Below are 24024 nucleotides of genomic sequence, written 5' to 3' on the forward strand. Positions count from 1 at the left end.
CCTTTCCTCTCCGATCGTTTACTCTTCTCATGAAGTCGCGCTTGCAATGCTATTTCCGACTTCGCTTTATCGTTTCCCCTCTCATCCATTCGTTGTTCATGAGCTTCTAGTGAGCTTTGAAGCTCCTCCTTCGACAACGACGATAAATCCTTCGTTTCTTCAAGCGCAACGATAATGTTGTCGAATCTTGGCGTTAAAGAACGCAAGATCTTCGACACAACATTCTGCTCTATCGTAGTTTCCCAGCACGACTTGATTTGATTCACCACACGCGTAATACGCGTCACATAATCGTTTATCGACTCCTTGTCCTCTATTTGCATTAACTCGAACTGTCGCTTGTGAGTTTGTAACCTCACCATTTTGGCTTTGGCAGCCCCTGCATAAGCCTTCTCAAGAATCTCCCACGCTTGCTTTGCGGAATCGCAATCGCCTACTTTTTCAAAGTTGTCACCATCGACACAAGAATGGATCAAGAACAGCGCTTTGTAATCCTTCTTCTTCTCTTCTTTGAACGTAGCCTTTTGAGCATCCGTAGCTCTTTCGACGAGAGACGTAACACCATCTTTGATCACCTCAAGAACGTCTTGATAGCCGAACAAAACCTTCATTTGCTTCGCCCATTTGTCGTAGTTTTTCGAGTCAAGGATTGGAAGATTGGTAGATATTTTATCGTTCGAAACGGACATGATTGCAGCGGAATTGGATCAGAACCAAAGCTCTTGATGCCAAATGTTGGAAAAAACCAGAAATGGAGTGGTGAAAAACAGTGTGTTTGGGAAAGATGAAGATGATAATGTGAATAGAGAGAGATAGAGAAATAGAGAAAGATTGAGAGAATTGAATCATATGGCATTAACCTTTCAACTATGACATACAATGTCTATTTATAGGGTACAAATTGGAACCACAAACAGGCCCAAGAATAACAGAAAAAACAGAATTGCAAAAACAGCTTATTTCCAAAACAACTTATCCAATAAACTATTTTCACTGCAGTGCTTTTTTAAAGTTTCTATCAAACATTTAAATTATCGAGGACTTCCAATAATTTTTGTTTATGATTATTAATCAAATTGACCAAAATACTAATGCTTAGTCGATATAGCTAGTTTTGGTTATGTTTTTGGAATTGAAGTAGTGAATGATAACTTAATTTATTCAAATTTAGTGGAATTCTCACTTGATTGCATGTTAAATAATTTGTCATTCTGCCTTTCAAACTCCATAATAGTATTATTTTATTTTAAACTATAAGATACTTTGAATATTTCGCACAAATTAAAACACGTCGTTAATTTTCTATATGAAAGAGAAGCTATACATTACTTTTAAAGAATTATCATTCATTTATATTTTATGAGAAGAGAAATTAAAAAGATAAAAGAAAACATAATAATAAAGATAAAAAATAATGATATCCTAAAATTCAAATAAAAATGTATACCAAAATATAATATTATCTCCGTTTTTTATTATAAGTCGCTTTGAAAAAATATTTTGTACCACAATATAAGTCGCTTTATAATACCAATGAATCATTAATGTTATGTTTCCTATTATACCCTTAAATATTTATTATTCTCTCTCCATTTAATTATATCAATTTATTTTTCCAATACCATTAATGAAGAACAGTTTTATAAAATCTTTTATAATTTCTCATTTTTATACCACAATTATTATATTTCTTAAGAATTTATCAATAATAAATATTTCACGACTTAAAAAATATTAATATTTAATTAATATTTTAAAATGAGTTATATCTTGAGGTTTCTTTTCTAAAAAAATTATAATCTACTTTTAATATATAAAAGTTAATTACCACTATAATTACTTAATTACCCTAATTACAATCCATAATACAGCTAATTTCATGTTCCTATAAGTAATTTCGTACTAAACTCTATTTCTAACTAACTCTACCATTTTACAATTTAAGAAATTTGTCTCGACAACATAAAAATTGATTCAACTATATATTATATAAAATATAATTAAAAAATTGATTCAAATATATCAAAATACATTAAAAGAGAGTTTTTTATTGGGTAAGGTGATGTATGATATGAGTAATTTCCAATGGGTGAATTATTTTATGGATTTGGGATAAAAAGAGATTTTTGAAATCTTGAATTATGATGTGGATTTGGAATAAGAGGTGGATTTCCAAAATATGGGGTATTTTGTTGATTTGGGATACAAAGAGGACTTCCATCATTTTGCATAAAATTGGAGCATGTGTTATGTTGATTGAGGTTCATTTTCAAATGAAATGTGTACACAAAAAAATTAAAATTATAATCTACTTTTAATATATAAAAGTTAATTACCACCATAATTACTTAATTACCCTAATTACAATCCATAATACAGCTAATTTCATGTTCCTATAAGTAATTTCGTACTAAACTCTATTTCTAACTAACTCTACCATTTTACAATTTAATAGATTTGCCTCGACAACATAAAAATTGATTCAACTATATATTATATAAAATATAATTAAAAAATTGATTCAAATATATCAAAATACATTAAAAGAGAGTTTTTTATTGGGTAAGGTGATGTATGATATGAGTAATTTCCAATGGGTGAATTATTTTATGGATTTGGGATAAAAAGAGATTTTTGAAATCTTGAATTATGGTGTGGATTTGGAATAAGAGGTGGATTTCCAAAATATGGGGTATTTTGTTGATCTAGGATACAAAGAGGACTTCCATCATTTTGCATAAAATTGGAGCATGTGTTATGTTGATTGAGGTTCATTTTCAAATGAAATGTGTACACAAAAAAATTAAAATTAAATAAAATAAATTGTTCAAATTTAGACTAGATGTGAGTGAAAAATATGATAAAATAAATTACCTATTTATACTATTAAAAAATATTACCGTTATTTTATTGTTGTTGCAATCTTATCATTCCAAAATGAAATCAATATCCTGAAATCAAATTAGTTATTATTGTAGTTTTTTTGTCAAATATTATCGTTGCTTGATTTTCTTTAAATGACAAAATGTTTTTTTTTAATAATAAATATTACCGTTATTTTATTGTTGTTGCAATCTTATCATTCCAAAATGAAATCAATATTCTGAAATCAAGTTAATTATTATTGTAGTTTTTTTTCCAAATATTATCGTTACTTGATTTTCTTTAAATGACAAAATGAATTTTTTTAATAATAAATATACTGATTTTTTAAGTGGTCTTTCTGAGATGTCAAACCGAGAATATGAAAAGAGGGAGAAGTAATATGAAACGGTTTGATGAAAATTAGGATTTTATTTAATTGAATAAATTGATATTATTATTATTATTAATATTGTTATTTATTAATATTTATTATCATCATTATTAATCCCATTTACCCACTTAATAACTCAAAATATTGCAAAACCACTATTCCAAAACCATTGACAATATTATACCATTTTAAATGTAATGGATACAGATATGCAACTTTCAATACACGTGTTTCAATCCTAAAAAATCAGTATATCCACACCTTTCACTTCAATATTTTTTGCTTATATTTGAAGCAAACTTTCCCAAAAGTAACCATCATTAATGCTCTACTTTAACATCACATCAAACCTATATCTATCATACTTTTTAATAAAGATAGAAACCAAATTTGAATAATATAATATTAATTTTTTTGAAATCTAACAAATTTATTTCATTCCCCTATAAGATTACTAAAATACAATTTTAAATTAATTCCAGGTACAATATTCTGTTTGGATTCATATATTTTTTTTTTAAAAAAATCATTATGTAATTACAATTTTTATAAATTCATTCTGTACATTGACAATATTTTTTCTTAATACTGTTTTTTTCTTACATTGCCAATATTTTTTCTTACCTATTTATACTACTAAAAAATATTACCGTTATTTTATTGTTATTGCAATCTTATCATTCCAAAACGAAATCAATATCCTGAAATCAAATTAATTATTATTGTAGTTTTTTTTGCCAAATATTATCGTTGCTTGATTTTCTTTAAATGACAAAATGAATTTTTTTAATAATAAATATTATCGTTATTTTATTGTTGTTGCAATCTTATCATTCCAAAATGAAATCAATATCCTGAAATCAAATTAATTATTATTATATTCTTTTTGTCAAATATTATCATTGTTTGATTTTCTTTAAATGACAAATTGAATTTTTTTAATAATAAATATGAACCACTTAAATTGTAGGAGCGTGTGTTTCTTTATGGACATTGCAAATGAGAGAACGTTGGAAAATCTCAAATATCCAAATGCTTCTGACACAGCAACATCGGTAAATGTGTAGGAACTTGGGAAAACTATAGATAAACATGCTCTAATGAAATCCCTTTAGGTTTTACGGCTATATTAATACATAGGCTGATGAAAAACTTTTCATTTCTCTATATTACACATATCCACATGTTACGTAATTGCCAATTATTTTGGAGAGAACAGACGAATTTTCGTACCAAATATATATATATATATATATATATATATATATATATATATATATATATATATATATATATATATATATATATATATATATATATATATATATATATATATATATATATATATATATATATATATATATATATATATATATATATAAAATGGAAATGATCCATTCTTAACCTGTACCTTATATATTATATATTAGCATTTCAAGTATTGTTCCAAATTCAAGAAATGAACTTATCATGTTGAATGAGCAAAAGCTGTAAGAAAACTTTATTCAAATAAAGCCATGACAATGTAAGTTATGTTTTTTATCAGGTGAACATTTGATATTTTTATTCACTATAAAATTATATATCTTTTGTTTTATTTATAATGATGAAGATATATAATATCTGTTATATATGTGTAATTTTTTCAGATGTATGATCAAGTATGATCATTTTGAATTATAGAGCCTGAGTGAGTACTATAATAGAAAATATTCAAAATGGTAGATGAAGAATTACATTTTAAAACTGTTTTGAGGAGGAAGAATGCTGCAAAAGCCAGAATTTATGGAAAGAGTGTTATTGATGACAAGAAATCTAAGAGGTTGAAAACTGCTCTAAAAGAAAACGGTACATTTGATAAAAGACGCGGCAATGACTCAACAACTTTGAGGATACCACTATCAGAACTTTCGCTAAACATACTAAATGACGGTCGTGGTATAGCCAACGTTGAAGTAAGTCGTCAACTTCATTCGTCCTTAAAGACTAAGCCAAGTACCAATAATAATATCAGATCAAAAAGGATATCAAGCAGAAACATTACCAAATTAGGAGTTAACTTATCTAAGAGGTTTGACAATACATTTGCTACAACAACATCAAACCAAGATCCAATACCAGAATTGCAACTCAATGAGCTTTTTGCATCTGATAATGGAGACGATAATATGAATGATGAATCTGACGGTATATTCTTAATTATTTTTCATTTAAGTTAATTTGTTTATGATATGTCATAGAATATTACAATATTCTTAACACAATAAATGTTATGTCAAAAGGTTACAGTTCAGCAACAAATTCAAGTTTTGATGAAGATGAAATGTCTAATGGAACAGATGCTATGGAAACTTTTGAAATTACATCAGGTATTTTAAAATGATTTACTATAAATAATATTTTATTATTATGAAATACAACTCATTTAACATATGAATTAAATATTATTGATGATCAGGAGGGTATTATGATATAAGGGATCCTGTCATTGAATGTCAATATTGTGGTGCAAATATGTGGTATTCGGAAAGGAAAAACAAATGTCGTCATGCGTCCAATCCTAAATTTTCCATGTGTTGTGGATCAGGAAAAGTTCAGTTACCTTTGTTAAAACCCGCTCCTAAAGTTCTACAACATCTGTTGTTTGACAACGAATCATGTGAATCAAAAAATTTCCAACAACAAATTCGAATGTACAACGTTATGTTTGCATTTACATCTCCCGGTGCGAAAGTGGACAATCGATTTAACAACGGTAGATGCCCTCCCAATTTTCGTATCCAAGGTCAATCATGTCACCGAATAGGAAGCATGTTACCGATGCCAGGTCAAAATCCACGATTTGCACAACTATATGTTTATGACACTGAGAATGAAATTGAAAACAGAATGCATGGATTCAGGTTAGATATCTATTATTTTCCAAACTTTAAATTTATTTATTTAAGAAACTTGCAATAAACTGTTTCAACTCTTTTCATTATAGGTCAAAAAGTGGAGTTGATGTTAATATTGTGAGAAAACTATCTGAAATGTTATATGAACATAATGTTCATGCACAATCATTTCGCATGGCAAGGGACAGACTTTGTGAAGAAGGTGTTTCTGATTTAAAACTTCGTTTAATATCTGAACGAAGAAATGATGGAAGGATATATAATCAATCAACTGTATCCGAAGTAGCTGCTTTAATTGTTGGAGATGTCGACACTGCAGAAAAAAGAGACATTATAGTGCAAAAACAATGTGGCGAACTTCAAAGGATAGATTAGTATCATACCAGTTATTTAGGATATCAGTACCCATTATTATTTCCATATGGTGAGGATGGATATAGACCTAATGTGAGGCACCGTGATAAAGGGACAAATATTCGCCACTTCACAGACATAACACAGTCAGAACAGAACAATAAAGATATTCCTTGGGAAGAAGCAACAAAGCGAAATCGACTTACAATAAGAGAGTGGTTGGCCTTTAGAATTCAATCAAGATCTAATGAAGCACAAACATTGTTGCGATCAAAGAGACTTTATCAACAATTTTTGGTAGATGGTTTTACAATGATGGAATCAGAAAGACTTAGGTGGCTTCGAAAGAATCAGTCAAAACTGAGGGTTGGCAAGTATCACAATTTGAATGAATATAATTCAAATGGAGAAACGCACGGGTCAAACACAGGTAAGATGGTTGTGCTACCTTCTTCATACGTTGGTAGTCGTAGATATATGGATCAACTATACTTTGACGGAATGGCAATATGCAGCTATGTCGGATTTCCAGATCTTTTCATTACATTCACATGTAACCCCAACTGGCCTGAAATTCAGCGTTTGCTTGATTCTGTTCATCTAAAAGCATCAGATCGTCCTGACATCATTTCAAGAGTCTTTAAAATTAAATTTGATGAGCTTTTGTCTGATCTCACAAAGAAAAGTCCATTGGGGAAAGTTCTTGCATGTGAGTAACTTATTCTATATTCAATTAATCGTATTGTTATTTTCAAATTTATCATTCGTGTGCTGACTATTGTATATATTTTATATATTATTTTTATAGATATGTATACAATTGAGTTTCAAAAGAGAGGATTACCACATGCTCACATCTTAATTTTCCTCCATCCATCTAACAAATATCCAACTCCAAGTGATATTGATCGCATTATTTCAGCTGAAATACCTGACCAAGATACCAATGAAGAGTTGTATAATTTGGTTAAAACTCACATGATTCATGGCCCGTGTGGATTTGCAAATCGATCTTCACCGTGCATGAAAGATGGAAAATGTTCTAAATATTTTCCAAAACAGTTTCAGCCCGAAACAATTGTTGATCAAGATGGGTTTCTGGTATATAGAAGAAGGGACAATGGACATACAGTTCTTAAGAATGGAATTCAAGTCGATAACTGGAATGTTGTTCCATACAATGCAAAGTTGTTGACAAAGTACCAAGCTCACATAAACATGGAATGGTGCAATCAAAGTACATCGATTAAGTACTTATTCAAGTACATCAACAAAGGTTACGACAGAATCACCGCTGCCATTGTACCGAATGATGATGGAACTTCCAACCAGCCGCAGAATATTGATGAGATCAAACAGTATATTGATTGTAGGTACGTTTCTAATATATCACTTGAAATATGATGTCATGCAATTTATCTATTTCAACTAAAAGTGTGCAATTTTTCTTTACATGCATGGTGTAGAAAATTTTATATGTACACTGTTTTGACTATATGTGTTATAATAAAATTTATATATTCTGTCTACAATAATCATTCTATTAATTTTAAATCCATTGCCTTTCATTATATTATTTGTAGGTACGTTTCTCCGAGTGAAGCATCTTGGAGGATATTCTCCTTTCCAATCCATGGTAGAAAACCAGTTGTTGAGAGACTGTACTTTCATTGTGAAGGTCAAAATTCGGTATATTACACTGATTTTGATCGTATCAATACAGTTCTGGAAAAACCAAGTGTAACTGAATCGATGTTTACATCATGGTTCGAAGCAAATTGCAAGTATCCTGAAGCACAAAATTTAACTTACAGCAAATTTGTTTCAAAATTTGTTTATGTTAAGAAAAAAAGAGAATGGAAACCCCGTCAAAAAGGTTACACAATTGGTAGGCTTATATGGGTTCCTCCAACAACTGGCGAATTGTACTATCTTAGATTGATGCTCACACATGTCAAAGGCCCCCGCAGTTATAATGATATAAAAACAGTGAATAACGTAAAATATGATACTTTCCGGGATGCCTGTTTTGCTATGGGTTTTATTGGCGATGATAGAGAATTCATTGCAGCTATTAAAGAGGCAAATCATTGGGGTTCAGATCAATATTTGAGATTACTATTTGTTCACATGTTATTATCAGGCAGCATTAACAGGCCAAGACATGTATGGAGTAAAACATGTCATCTCTTAGCTAATGGAATACTATATGCTCAACAACGAATTGCAAACAATAGAGGTATTATTTTTCCTATATTGTGAATTTTTATTATATTTATTTGTTTGATTCTTAAAAGTAAATTTGTTTTATAGTTTACACTTATAATTACTATTGTATAAAGGTTTGAGGTTTTCGGATGAAGAGAAAATGAATTTAACATTAATTGAGATTGAACGAAATCTTCAAAGGAAGAGCCGAAGTCTAAAGGAATTTGCTGGAATGCCTTATCCAAGTGGATATGTGGTTGAGCAGTTGGGAAATAAGCTCATATACGAAGAGCGGAGTTACAATCCAGTCGAACAATTGCAAGAATACAATAATTTGTTCTTAAATCTTACAGGTAAATATGTTAAATGTTTGTAAGTTTTGTCATAATTTTATAAAGTTAACTTTTAAAGTATGATTTTATCTTACAATTTTTTTTAATGTATAATTAATTTATTCACTGCATGTTTGCTATGTATTTTTTTTAAATTAGATGAGCAAAGAGGTGTATTCAAGTGAATAATGGAAGCAGTAAACAATCAACAAGGAGGCGTATTTTTTTTGTATGGATACGGTGGCACAGGGAAAACCTACACGTGGAGAACTCTAGCTTCCTACATAAGATCAAAGAAACAAATTTGTTTAACTGTTGCTTCATCGGGCATAGCTTCACTACTACTTCCAGGAGGTCGAACGACTCATTCAATGTTCAAGATTCCAATACCTACAATGGAGTCTTCTACATGTAATATCGACAAAGGTATTGATCGTGCAGAGCTACTAAAAATGGCAAAGTTGATAATTTGGGATGAAGCTCCAATGGCACACAGATTTTGTTTTGAAGCGTTTGATAAAACCCTTAAAGACATAATGGGGCGTTCCAATTGTTCTGACAAATTATTCGGAGGGAAAGTAATTGTATTTGGTGGAGATTTTCGGCAAATATTACCAGTTGTACCAAGGGGCAGCCGTTAAGATATAATACATTCTACAATAAATTCATCATACATCTGGGATGATTGTGTTGTGCTGAAGCTTACAAAGAACATGCGACTCCAACAAGCCGGCAATACTTCAAGTACATCTGAATTATAATTGTTTTCTAATTAGATATTAAAAGTTGGCGATAGGAAATTGGAAGAACCTAACGATGGTTACACGGATATTCCTATTCCAAATGATTTCTTAATTTCTGACTATGATGATCCACTAGAAGCCATTGTTAGTGAAACATATCCGAATTTTCTTAACAATTACAAGAATCCAGAATTTTTGCAATCAAGAGCTATATTGGCAGGAACAATTGAAATGGTTGACATCATAAATCAATACGTTTTGGGATTCATACCAGGTATGCGTTATCCATTGTAAACATATTTATAGATACATTCATATATTTATATGTACAAACATAGATTTATAATAATAAAATTTCAAAATTTTTCCCAAAGGTGAAGAAAAGGAATATTTAAGTTCAGATTCTGTAGACACTTTTGACGGTGAAGGAAATGAAGCTTTTGATGTTTTGACCCCGAAATTTTTGAATACACTTACAACTTCCGGTCTACCTAACCACAAGATTAAATTGAAGATTGGGACCCCTATTATGTTGCTTCGAAACATTGATCAACCTGAAGGTCTCTGCAATGGAACAAGGCTTATAGTTACAAGATTGGCAAACCATGTTATCGAGGCAAAGATTATATCTGGAAAGAATATTGGAGGGGTTATCTATATTCCAAGAATGGATATGACTCCAACACAATCTCAGTGGCCATTCAAAATGACTAGAAGGCAATTTCCCATAACTATATGTTATGCTATGACAATTAACAAATCTCAAGGTCAGTCATTGGATTATGTTGGATTGTATTTGCCTAGAAGTGTATTTAGTCATGGTCAACTATATGTTGCAATATCAAGGGTCAAAAGCAAAAAAGGGCTTAAGATATTAATCCATGACAAGGATAACCATCCATTGAATTCTACAACAAACGTCGTGTTCAAAGAAGTTTTTGAAAACTTATAGAACGTAAGTTTTTCATTAGTTATATTATATCAAGAAATATCGTTGTTTATTATTAGAATTTTATTGAATGAGTTGTATAAAATATACATTATGTTTTAACATTTGTTTATATGGATGTAATTGTTTTTTTACAGGGTAATGAATCATCACTTCCTAAAAGGTTGCGGGCAGGTTTTGTATAAACCCAGTTTTTTAAGGACCAAAGAATTGTACGAAGTTAAATCATTTTTGTTGCTAGACTTATTTCTCACAATTTTAACTAAAATTGTGAACCTTTTATTTCAATATCTTTTGTTGCATTACACCTTTCTGTATCAATTGCAATTAATTTCAACATTTGGTAGTATTCATTACTATATTTTAAAACAAATGAGGTTCTGGTATTTCTTTTACATGGTTTATGTATTTTTGTTAAATAATCATTTATTATGAAGGTTAATATTTGCGTTTTTATACCTCAAATTAATAACAGATTGGAAAATTTCATCCATTACTAAATAAATATATTTTTATTTCTTATGTCCAAAATCTCAATGATAAATGGAATGTTTATTCATAACATTAACAATGGAATATTTATTATATATCAATATACCAATAAATTATAAAAATATTTTTGTAATATATTTTTTGATTATTTCCTTAATACAGTATACAAAAAAATTAAGCAAATTATATTACTATAAATTAATAATGTTTTACTTTATTATGTCTCAAACTGGAAAAAGTTATTTGTGGAAATTTTTTGAACTCATTTATTGATCATTTAACATCCATTACATTAAAAAAAACTCTTATGCAATAAATTTGTATACGTTGATCCAACCATATATATATATATATATATATATATATATATATATATATATATATATATATATATATATATATATATATATATAAACAAAAAAATATATTATATTTTAATTTTTTTAAAATAAATTATTCCACTTGCGCGACCCATGCAATAATATTAAATATCTTTTATCAAAATTGTTGTAAACTACATTATCAGAGAGAAAAATGAAATAAAAATGCAAACATTACAATACTTTAAATTTGATTGAATATAATTTTTTTTGATTGAGTATAGTATTAATAATCCAATTATTCAATGTAATGTTATTATTTTATAATTGATTTATTTTAAAATAAAATTAAAATTTGAATAAATTTTATTTATACGGTACATGTATTCAAAACTATACAAAGTTAACCAAAATAAAATTTATCAAATTTAAAATCACAATAAAAAGAGTACCAAAAAAAAAAATCGGCACAAAATATTGAAAGAGGTGTTAGAGAAGCGATTTGGGTTCTCAACCTTGGTTTCCGCTGGGAAAATCTCTGACGCGAGTGAGGATGAGAGGTGGAAAAAGAACCATGAAGAAAGAAGACGACGAAGTTGAACAAATGCTACGAGCCGCACAAGACGAAATTCTCTTGAATCTCTCCCTCAACTCTCACCTATCTCGTCCTTCTCCTTCTTCCTCTACTATTCTCCATCCCGATCCTGATCTGGATCTTGATCTGGAACGTCGATTTCAAGCGCTCAAATCAAATTCCAAAAATCAACAACCGTTGGATCCCTCCACCAGGTTCGATGCTCTCAAAGCCAAATCGCATCATCCTGTGAACGCTAACGACATCGTCTCCGCATCGGAACCGCCGTTTCAATACGAAGAAAGTGATGAGGAAGATGAAGAGGCGCAAATTCAGAAATTGATCGAATGGGCGAAAGATGCTGCGCGGCTTGATCCTTCTCCTCCCTCTCCGGCTGTTTCAGACGATGAAGACGACGAACCGTCTGTATCCGACGATGGAGATGACGAAGATGATGATCGCCGCAAATCGTTGAAATAATTTATTTTATTTTTCCAATGATTATACTTATTTTTACTTTTGTTAGTTTTTACTTGTTACTGGACTCGTATGTGCATTATCCCTTTTATTACTAGTGATTTAGGAAATTTATGACTAGATGCATGTTTTTTATTCAATACTGATATATATATGATTTTTTTTATAATGAAAATTATATAGAATGAAAAGGAGATAGAAGATTGATGTTGTTGTAACATTAGTAGAATAATGATAATTAAGTCCTCTGTTGTTTTTAAGGTGATAGTGAGGAAGAGGAAGAAGAACAAATTAGATGAAGCTTTGGTATTCAAAAATAATTAATAGTCTCACTTTGTTTAGACTAAAGTAGTGATTAAAATTGCCTTTTCATCTCATTAAAAAAAAGTGATTAAACTTCAATTGAAGTAATTTAAGTGTTCCTAAAAAAATGCATCATAAGAAGACCTAAACAAGTTAAACCTTAGTAAGATTTCTTTGGGTATGAGAAACCCTCGCACCTTTATTCTCTTACTCCGGTTGTAAGGTGGGTAAGTTTGTATCGCCGCTCGCACCACTACAATTATGAGGTGGGAAAGTTTGTGCGTGAGTGCTGTTATTAGGTATTGTTTGTAAGTGTGAGAACCATTACAATTTCACCAGATGACAATTTTACCAGATGAGAACTATAGTTATGAGGTCTTGTATCATATAAGTGTGAAAACTATTATAATTTTGTCATTTAGAAAAAACATTTTGCAATTATGAGGTGGGAAAATCTGCACACCTGCAACTACGAGGTACGAGGCGGGTAAGTTCGTGCATCACTTACCAGATATTGTCTCTTATAAGTGATATACATATGGATAAGTTTATGTGTCACTACACTTACTGGATAATGTTTCTCATAAACGAGAGAACCATCACAATTTTGTCATTTACATAAGACATTTTGTTGGATTAAAGTGTACAAATTTCGTATAAAAACTACCTTTAATCTTGATTTCTAAATAATATAAAACTATTTTGACTGGTTCGGAACAAAAATCATTCACTTCTCTTAACAAATAGAGTTGAGACTATCTCTATTTAGCTTCGATCTTTATACACCCATGTCTTTTTAGACATATTAGTTTATAAAAGCAAGATATTAAAGAAAGGAAAATAAATTCCCTTGATTTTGATCGAGCTTAAATGAAGAATACATGCAAATAGGGTTGGACATTGGACTGAGTTAAGCAGTTTCTGGTCCAAAAGTGTCACATATCCAAACCCATTGATGAACATGTTTGACATATTTTCACCCAATTTTGATAGGGAATTTCTTAGTGCACCCTATATGTTTCTTAGGCACCACGTGAAAATACTAAAATACCACCAATTTTTGGAGTTCATATGCACCCAATACACACTCAACGCATGCCATTCTGAGTGACACCCTATAAGTTGGATTTTTTACTATCGGAGATGCATCTCCTGAATTTTTTGGAAATATATTCATAATTGATCATCCTAGTGAAAATTTCGGAGATGCATCTTCGAAAGTTTGGGGAGGGATTTTGAAAATGACTGTCACCTTTGCATATCAGTTTTTTCCGGAAATGCATCACCTGAATAATTTGATAATGACATAGCAACATGATATTACATCCATACTTGTTTTTCATTAAAAACTCTCACAAAAAACTATTCCATTTTCAATCTGTATTTTCACTCCAAATCTTCAATCTTGTAGTTCATCACATCAAAGGGAGCAAAATAAGATGGAAATTCTAGGTAAAGATCATTTATTTCAAGCCTCTTTGCACATATTAACCTTGTTTTTGTCTGAAAAAACTAGCGTTTTTTTCGAAAATGTATCTTCGGAACGACTATGAACTTTTCCAAAAATGCATTTCCGGAATCAGTATGTGTTTATTTTTTTAGCTCTATTTACGGCAGTAGCGCTTATTTACAGTTTTGTGGTAATTGTTTTCATTAGATATGGTGAACCCCGATGTTTTGCCCCAACAAGTTGTGTCTCCGAATGTCCAAGGTGTTGTTTTGAAGGTGGTAGATGTTGGCAACCAATTTAAAAACGAGCAAAAGTTTAAATGTCATGATCAAATGCTTCAACGGATTCATATGAAGACATCAAAACTTGGATTTGGTGTGGTTATCGGAAGCTCCGAAAATGGTTCCGATAGAAGACGTGCTTTTGTGACAATGACGTGCGAAAGAAGTGGGGCCGAAATTTTAAACAAGACGACACTGGTTCAAGAAAATGTGAGTGTCCCTTTAAGGTGCGTGGTTATATGTTGGCAAACAATAACTGGAGATTAAATGTCATATATAGTTTGCGTAATCATGATTTGTGTGAAAAGTTAGTCGGGCATCCAATTGCGTGTCGACTCATGCCGGAAGAGAAGGAGTGCGTTGTGACATGACTTTGAATTTGGTTCAACCGAAAAATATACTTGCAACTTTGAAACGTAAAAGACCCAGAAATATCTCAAATACCAAGTAAGTGTATAATATTTTTTACCAAACTAACAAGTCACTTAAGGGGGATAAAATGGAAATACAATAAATCTTGAAACTATTGGATGATACCAATTATGTGTCTAGGTACCGAACATGTGATGATGGAGTTACCGTTAGAGATATATTTTGGACTTATCCTGATTTCAAAAAGTTGTTCAACACGTTTCCTACTGTGTTCATACTTGATTCAATGTACAGGACCAACAAGTATAGACTTCCATTATTTGATATGGTTGGTGTTACCACAATTGAGAACACTTATTCTGTCGGTTTGCATTTCTAGAGAGAGAGAAAAAAACGAGAATGTTACTTGGGCCTTAGAGGTGTGTCGGGCAATGTTGAAAGACCAAGATGAGATGCCTAAAGTGATTGTTACCGACTGTGATATCTCTTTGATGAATTCAGTTGCAAATGTATTTTCTATTTCTTAAGCATTACTTTGTAGATATCACATAACAACGAATGTGATAAGTCAGGTTAAACCCGCGGTTGGGACGAAACAGATAAAGACCGAAGATGGAAAAATGGTGAAGGCGGGTGTGGTTGTGGAAAAATTAATGGATGCATGGAATCGTATAGTAGATTCTTTTACAAAAGAATTACATGCCGATTTTGTTATGCATTTTAGAAAAGTTTGCGAAAAGTATCCTGATTTGTTGAAATGTGTTGAAAGCACAATTCTTGACCAGGTGAAGAAGAAGATTGTTTGTGCTTGGACCGATCAGGTTAGACACCTTAGAAACACAACAACTAATCGAGTTGAGTCGGCCCATGCTACATTAAAGAATTGGTTGGGAAATAGTAACGACGATTTGTGTAAAGACTAGGACTCCGTGAACCAAATGATTCAGGACTAACATAATGAGATACAAACATCATTTGTTAAGGGAATCACAATTTTGGAACACAGTTAAAGACAACAATCTTTATTCTCAGTTGGTCGGCAACATGTCTCGAGCGGGTTTGAACTATATTTTTTATGGGGCTAAACAAGTTGATAATGTAGGCTCCGATAGCGCAAAGTATGAATGCACAATTGAAAAAACATATGGTCTCCCATGTGCTTGTGTTATTGCAAAAAAAGTGAAACTTGGTAGCCCCATAAGAATGGACGAGGCTTGCACTTATTGGAAAAAGCTTAGGTTTGATGATGATGGTGTCATGAAAGACAGTAAATCGAGTATCTCTATTTTGACCGAATGAGAATTTATACAAGAGATATTTTTGAAAGTTGATGACAACATAAAACTCCACATCAAAGAACAATTGGGGAAGATTGCTTATCCGAAAATCACCAACTTGAAACCACCTTCTCAACCGATAAAAATAAAAAGTGCTCCAAATAAGCTCAAGCCTACACCGAGTGACAATTAAATGGTGCAGTCTCCTTCGTATTTTGAACATGTTGACAAAAAAAATCGGACTCACTAACTCCAAAATCTCAAAAAATTATTTTAAAAGGAGATCACATTAGCAAACCACCTCCACCAAAGATTTTATTCATTGAAGAGATGCCAATGTTTATGCACAAATACATCAAGCAGATCATCAATGTTAAGGGGGACGATAATTGCAGTTATCGAGCTGTTTCGACTTTACTTGGCAAAGGAGAATATAATCATACAGTTGTATGTCATCAACTTATCCAAGAGTTAAGGACTCGTGAAGAATCATACATATGGTTGTACAAAAAGAAAGAAAATTCGATGAAGTTTATGAGTCTCTTGTTCTTTGCCTTAGTGGATTGGGACCAAAGGTAAAATGAACGTGTTTCCCTAAAATTGGTCATCTCTCAGCATGCATGTATGATAGAGTGTGTGTTGATTTGACACGATATAGTTTTCCGGAAACCTTTTTCCCACTACATATTGCCCCACCTCAAAATCCAAATGATCGTATTATATGTATTGGGTGGCTTTCAAAATCACGACATTTTGTTCAAGTTTACTTGAAACCGGGATGCCCTATACCACTTACATCACCAGAGTCGACGACTCATTCAATAACAAAAGTCGAGACTCGGTCGAACCATTTTATGGAAAGGATGCAAGAGTTTATGAAATTGAGCAACATTGAAAGAAAATCAAATGCACAAAAGTCAAAGGGGGTACCGCCCGTAGATTTAGCCGACGACAAATGTTTCGATTCGTTTTAATTTCCTGTTTAGTCGGACAAATAAGTGTATGTAATTGTGGCTCAATACTAATGAAGTGTAATATATTCAATTTCTTAATATTTTAATACATTTTTTTTTATCTTTCCCATAACATTTTGTCAAAAATTGTCTTCAATTAAGTTCTGTTTCCAAAGATTCTGTTCTCTGCATGTCCAAGAGAGGTTTTGGAGATGCATCTTCGTAGCAAGATAATAGGGTGCGGAACCGGAGATATATCTCTGAAATCAACATGTCAGGTTTTGAATGATCCACATTTGTGTACATCTTCTATAAATTAAGTTGTTGTTGTTGTTTTATCACACAAACGGGAAATGTCTTAAATGTCACAAATAAACATCAACTGGAATGTCGCAAATGTCTCCTTCTCCATCGCAACTCTCGAGCAAAATTTTAAGCTCAACAAGTACACATCTCTTGCAGATATTAAATACGAAATCCATAATATTCTATCTTACGGAGACAATTGAAGAATTATGAAGTTGGAGTACCGTTCATTTTCGATTGACAACAGATGAAAGATTGAGTTCACCAACTTTGAGCTCAAAGTTGGTGAACTCAATCTTTCATCCGTTGTGAAATAAAAGTTTTGCTTGAGTTGGAAGCGACAATTTCAAGATCAGTCAAAGATATTGTGAAGATGTTGAAGCGTCCACCTGGATATTGAAGTGTAATGTTGAATTTTATGTTAAAATCACCTATGTAATATTTATTTTATTTTATGAATGTTAATTTTAATTTGCCAAATTACATGTTTTTGGTGTTTACATCTGCTACTGGTGTGCAAACGCTCCGGAAATGTATCTACGGAAATATACCAAAGATATATATGAGGTATTAAAAAAAACAACTTATATGACATCACTCATAATTGCTTATGTTGAGTGTGTATTGGATAAGTCCGGAGATGCATCTCTAAAAATTGGAGGACATTTTAATATTTTCACGTGGTATATAAGAAACATATATGATGCATTAAAAAATCCTAAATTTGATATCGAGTTGGACAGATCGGGCCTGAGCGAATCACAAGTTGTCATAGATAATTTTTATGAGTTAATGAGTGAACATAATTTAAAGCCCAACAATTTTTTAATGAAATTAACCTTTTTTTTATTATATAAATTCAGATTAACTATTGAACCAAACATTAAGTTGGACCTACAAAATTTTATTTTATTTTACTTTTAATATTTTATGTATATAAATTTGTAAATACTAAAAAATTGTAAATAATAATATACAAAATTACATTATTAAAATTGAAGTTGTTAAAATAAGTATTTATGAAGCATCATTGCTTCTATAGTATCAATTATTCCTCTCTATGACTTATTTTGAATGATAAATATGCAATGATTCCAAGTTCCAAACACCACCGTACAAACCTTTAACTAAAGTCATTAAAGCCCTGATCATCAAGTTATTGATACCGCTTGAGTTTTGGGTATTACTTAAGATCAAAATATATATCATGCTTTTGTTCAAGTATTATGGCTTATAAGAAATACTTTAAAAATCGAATCGGAGATTGAACTGGTGAAACTTGCGATTTAAGGTTCAATTGGTTCAACCAGTTAAATCTACGGCCGAACCGTTTATTAAATAAACTAATAATATAAAACTAAATTTCATAAATATGTCACACATGATCATATGTTCACAACTTAATAAAATAATTATTTCAAAAATTCATTACAAATTTAATACAACAATATCGATAATACATATAATAAATAACATAGTTCTACATTTCATTTCAAGATTCATTTAAGAATAATCTGACCAAATTAAAGAATTACAATAAATTAAGATAAACTAATTTAAATCAAAATTAAAATAATAGAATATAATAACTAAAATAAAGTTTAAATAATTAAGAATATTTAAATTAAATAAGATAAAATACCAAAAATAAATAATATAATATATTTTATCAAAAAGAAAAATACGAATTTGAGTTGAACTATAACAAATAAATCTTAATTGATAACAACAAACAATAGTGACTTGAACGACAATCAATATTGAGTTGAATATCATGACTATATTTGAAAGGGACAGCGATGATGGAGGATGGTTGAAAGAAAAACTATAATGGAAGGACAAAACTTAGAAATTCATATGGTTATAAAAAAATACGGATTTTTTTTGTGATTGAAAATGTAGGTTAAGTTTTGATATTGACATATTAAAATTTTTAAAAAATTAAAAAAATGGTCAATTTAATGCATTTTTTTGAATCGGATGGTTTTACAAAACCGACTCCGGTTCTTTGGTTTGAATGGTTTTGGACGGTTCAACCCGGTTTTTCCGGTTTTACTCCGGTTTGTACCCACTAACGGTTTTGAAAGGTTGACCCAACCAGATTCATCTCCGGTTCCCGGTCTAACCGGTTAAACCGGACGGTTCGGTCTAATTTTTAAAACATTAGTAATAAGGTGATAGTATAATTAGAATCAAGTACTTATAAGTCGTTTTGAAAAATATTTTGTACCATAATATAAGTTGTTTTATAATATAAATGAACTATTAATGTTATTTTTTCCTATTATATCCTTAAATATTTATTATTTTCTTTCTTTTCAATTATGTCAATTTATCTTTCCCATACAATTAATGAAAGATAATTTTGTAAAATCCTTCATAATTTTTCCTTTTTTTATACCACAATTATTATATTTCTTAATACGTGTGAAAAGTCAAAAACGACTTATAATAAAAAATGGTGAGAGTATTATTTAAGTGATATACACTTGCATATACAAACTCTCTAAGTATAGACAATTAAAAATTGATACCAATATAAATAAATAAAATCCATATGGTACAATAAGCAATCACCATTTGACTTCATTAAATACAATTGATATGATACAATCTCTATTTGTTTATTTGATGACTTCTCGTTTGTAGTATAATACATCTTCTCAAAAGCGGGTCTTTTTGATCTCGTCTCACAGTCTTTAAAAATTAAGAATATGGGCAAGGACAATTCGAATGGTGCGTTCAATAGAGCTTACATATTCAAGGGCGAAAACTGTGCGTACATGTATGTTCATTTAATGTTGGTTGATAAAATGCTTTGAGTTGCCATCAAAGATGGCCCTTTTGTTCCAAAAAGAACCATTGGAGGTGTTGAAACTATAAAACCCCTAAAGAGTTGGACTAATGAAGGGATTAGAAAAACTTCTTATGATTTAAAAGCGAGGAATATACTGATTTCCGACTTAAGTGTTATTGTATACTACTCAATTTTGCATTGTAAGACTGTTAAATCAATGTGGAATGCACTTTCAGTAATCTATGATGATACTAAGGATGTGAAGTAATCTAAGATTAACACATTGAAAGAAGAATAAGTTATTCCGCATGGAACCTAGTGAAATCGTGGAATCCATGTTGATGCACTTTATCCATTTAATTAATGGATTAGAGAAGTTAGGTAAGAATTTATCTAACCAGAATTGTGCTAAAAAGAATTGAGGTTCATGTGTAAAAAGTGGGAACCAAAATTAACAACCATAAAAGAGTCACATGATTTGAAGACTTTGAATATAGCAATGTTGTATGGAAATCTTACCAAGCGCGAGCATGAATGGATGATATTATAAGCAAGCTAAGTCAATGCAAAGAAGAAAGAGAAATTAAGAGAAAAAAAAAAGATGAATCTCCTTGAAGGACTCAACTATCAAGACCAAGGTAGAGGAAGATGATGAAAGTACATACGATGATTCTTCTTCTAAGGAAGAATAAATGCAATTTTTTTTCGTGGAACACTATAATAAGTACATCAAAAGAAATTATCTCATGCATTCAAACAAGAATGTGATAAACTATAGGAAGTCTTATCCTTCAAATAAGATGGAAGATAAAAAGAAGGATGACAAACATGTGACTTGTTATGAATGTGGTAAATCCAGTCATTACAAAACCAACTGTCTAATTTTGATTAAACATAAAAACAAGCAAGAGTTCTACAAGATGAAGGAAAAATGTTAAATGTTGGGTGTAAATATGGAAGTAGAAAAACGATCTAGGGGGTGAATAGACCCAAATTAAAATTCATCCACCGTTTTCAAAATCAGAGTGTTTTAAAAAATGAGTTGCAAGTAGAAGGTTTGATGCAAAAATAAAAATTATAGTGTTTGAATATTGATCAAGTCAACAAGGATTGTTTCACAAATATCAAAGATTATAATGATGAAACGTTTGGTTTGAATTAATTCAGTTGTGTAATGCATAAGAAGTGTTTATACAATGATTTAATTTATGGTGTTATAAATATTAACTTCAGATTATCAATCATAAAACTAGCTTCATCGATTATCCAATTCCAACAAAACCTAATACTTACGTAATAAATCTCTATCAATGAATAAACGATATAATACAGCGGAATTGAAAAATCTAAGCATGCAATCGCTACGAAATTAAATGTAAGAGTGAGTATGTGTGTATGTGTGTGTGTGTGTGTGTGTGTGTGTGTGTGTGTGTGTGTGTGTGTGTGTGTGTGTGTGTGTGTGTGTGTGTGTGTGTGTGTGTGTGTGTGTGTGTGTGTGTGTGTGTGTGTGTGTGTGTGAGTGAGTGAGTGAGAGAGAGAGAGAGAGAGAGAGAGAGAGAGAGAGACTTACACAAAGTCACTACTAAGGCAATTCTAGAGAGAATAACCTACTTTTTTTCAATGGAATTTGTCACCACCATTGATAATCACATCAATCTTGTTAACAACCTAAAATAAATAAGATATATATATATATATATATATATATATATATATATATATATATATATATAGAGAGAGAGAGAGAGAGAGAGAGAGAGAGAGAGAGAGGGAGAGAGAGAGAGAGAGAGAGAGAGAGATAGATAGATAGATAGATAGATAGAGATAGATAGATAGAGATAGAGAGAGAGAGAGAGAGAGAGAGAGAGAGAGAGAGAGAGAGAGAGAGAGAGAGAGAGAGAGAGAGAGAGAGAGAGAGAGAGAGAGCCTTCCACGGAGTCACTACTAAGGCAATTCTAGAGAGAATAACCTACTTCTTTTCAATGGAATTTGTCACCACCATTGATAATCACCTCAATCTTGTTAACAACCTAAAAAAAAATAAGATCTCCAAGAACGATTATTTTCAAGGACGCGTCTCCTTCAATCAATTATAGATCTCTCGTTATCAAGATCTGAACTTAATTGAACTTGAAGATGCAAGAATTTATTTGCAATACTTTGAAAAAACTTAAAATAGAGGAAATTGATTTTCACTAAAAATCACAATGAAAATTCTGATCATAATGATGGATGATTATGTGAGAAATGATTAAAAAAGATTTTATATGTGCTTGAGATTAAGCACACAAAATAGTTTAAAAAGTCAGTTAGATTTGAATAAAGAATAATTTATGATTTGAATCAAATGAGCAAATGTACTGGAATAAATGAACAATAGAATTTTGAATTTTTTTCCAGTTGATTCGCATCAGGGAAAGGGTGATTCTAATCATGAGCCATATGATTCAAATCATGTGTAAATATTGATTTGAATCGAATTCCACAACACTGACAGAGAATTTATTGAAAAAGTGAATGATTTGAATCATGTACAAAGTTTGATTCAAATCAAATCAAACAGAATTGGCCACCATGAAAATGATTTGGATCAAGTGCAAAAATTGATTCGAATCAAATAGCTAGGTTTCACTTCTATCCAATTTGATCATAATAAAAAATTCAGTGTAAACTCAGTGATTCGAATCAAACATGTAAAATCTCAAATTTTCAGATTTTAAAGGTACTTTGAGATTGTGTCTAATCTCAACGTGTTTGGTTTGTGAATGTAGTACCAGATTCTTAGTAAGACTTATAACACTAATATTATCGCACTTAATCGGAACTCAACCAAGCTTTAAATCATAGTCCAATAATTGTTGCTTAAGCCATGAGACTTATGCACAACAACTATCAGTGGTTACATATTCAGCCTCAACGGTAGAAAGAGCGATGTTATGTTGCCTTTTACTATGCCAAGAAACTTAATAGATTCCAAATAAGTGGTAGGTACCACTAGTACTCTTCCTATCCGACTTGAACCCCTTGAAATCAAAATCAAAGTAGCCTATTAAGCTACAAGGACCTCCTTTAGAATACCAAATACGATGATTTATGATTCCATTAAGAATACCAAATTAGAGTAGCCTATTCACTCCTTGGTTTTTCATTTATAATAAACAACAATTGTTGCTCCATTTATTTGAATGATATATTCTATGCTACTGCACAAATAAACAATGGACTATATGTCCTTGATCTTGAAATGCCTATTTATAACATTAATACTAAAAGGATGAAACCTAATGAGTTAAATCCAACTTACCTTTTGCATTATCGATTAGGCCACATAAATGAGAAACGCATTTCCAAACTCCATAAAGATGGACTCTTGGACTCTTTTGATTATGAATCATATGAGACATGCAGATCTTGATTAGTTGGAAAGATGACAAAGTCTTCATTCACAGGAAAAGGTGAAAGAGCTAATGATCTTTTAGCCCTCATACATACTGATGTATGTGGACCACTGAACATACCAGCCAGAGAAGGTTTTCAGTACTTCATCACATTTACTGATGATTTCAGTAGATATGGTTATGTGTATTTAATGAAACACAAATCAGAGTCCTTTGAAAAGTTCAAGGAATTCAAGAATGAAGTACAAAACCAACTAGATAAGAATATTAAAACTCTTCGATCAG

At 30.9% G+C, this 24024-nt stretch overlaps 2 protein-coding genes and 1 pseudogene across 2 annotated transcripts; all 3 read left to right on the forward strand.

The window, feature by feature from the left end:
* Positions 1–4974: 4974 nt before the first annotated feature.
* LOC127138020 (uncharacterized) lies at positions 4975–10742 on the forward strand (annotated as a pseudogene).
* Positions 10743–11961: 1219 nt separating this feature from the next.
* On the forward strand, positions 11962–12722 carry LOC127076240 (uncharacterized). The gene has a single exon (XM_051017834.1). The coding sequence runs from the start codon at positions 12105–12107 to the stop codon at positions 12603–12605; it is 501 nt and encodes a 166-aa protein (XP_050873791.1). The 5' UTR covers positions 11962–12104; the 3' UTR covers positions 12606–12722.
* Positions 12723–14564: 1842 nt separating this feature from the next.
* On the forward strand, positions 14565–16307 carry LOC127138021 (uncharacterized). Its single transcript, XM_051064427.1, has 5 exons — positions 14565–14863; positions 14949–15083; positions 15189–15311; positions 15550–15829; positions 16041–16307. Exons 1-5 carry the CDS (start codon positions 14565–14567, stop codon positions 16305–16307), a joined length of 1104 nt encoding a protein of 367 aa, XP_050920384.1.
* The last annotated feature ends 7717 nt before the right edge of the window (positions 16308–24024 follow it).

The sequence above is a fragment of the Lathyrus oleraceus genome, chromosome 4 (genome assembly GCF_024323335.1).
Source record: "Lathyrus oleraceus cultivar Zhongwan6 chromosome 4, CAAS_Psat_ZW6_1.0, whole genome shotgun sequence".
In the NCBI taxonomy this organism is placed as follows: domain Eukaryota; kingdom Viridiplantae; phylum Streptophyta; class Magnoliopsida; order Fabales; family Fabaceae; genus Lathyrus; species Lathyrus oleraceus.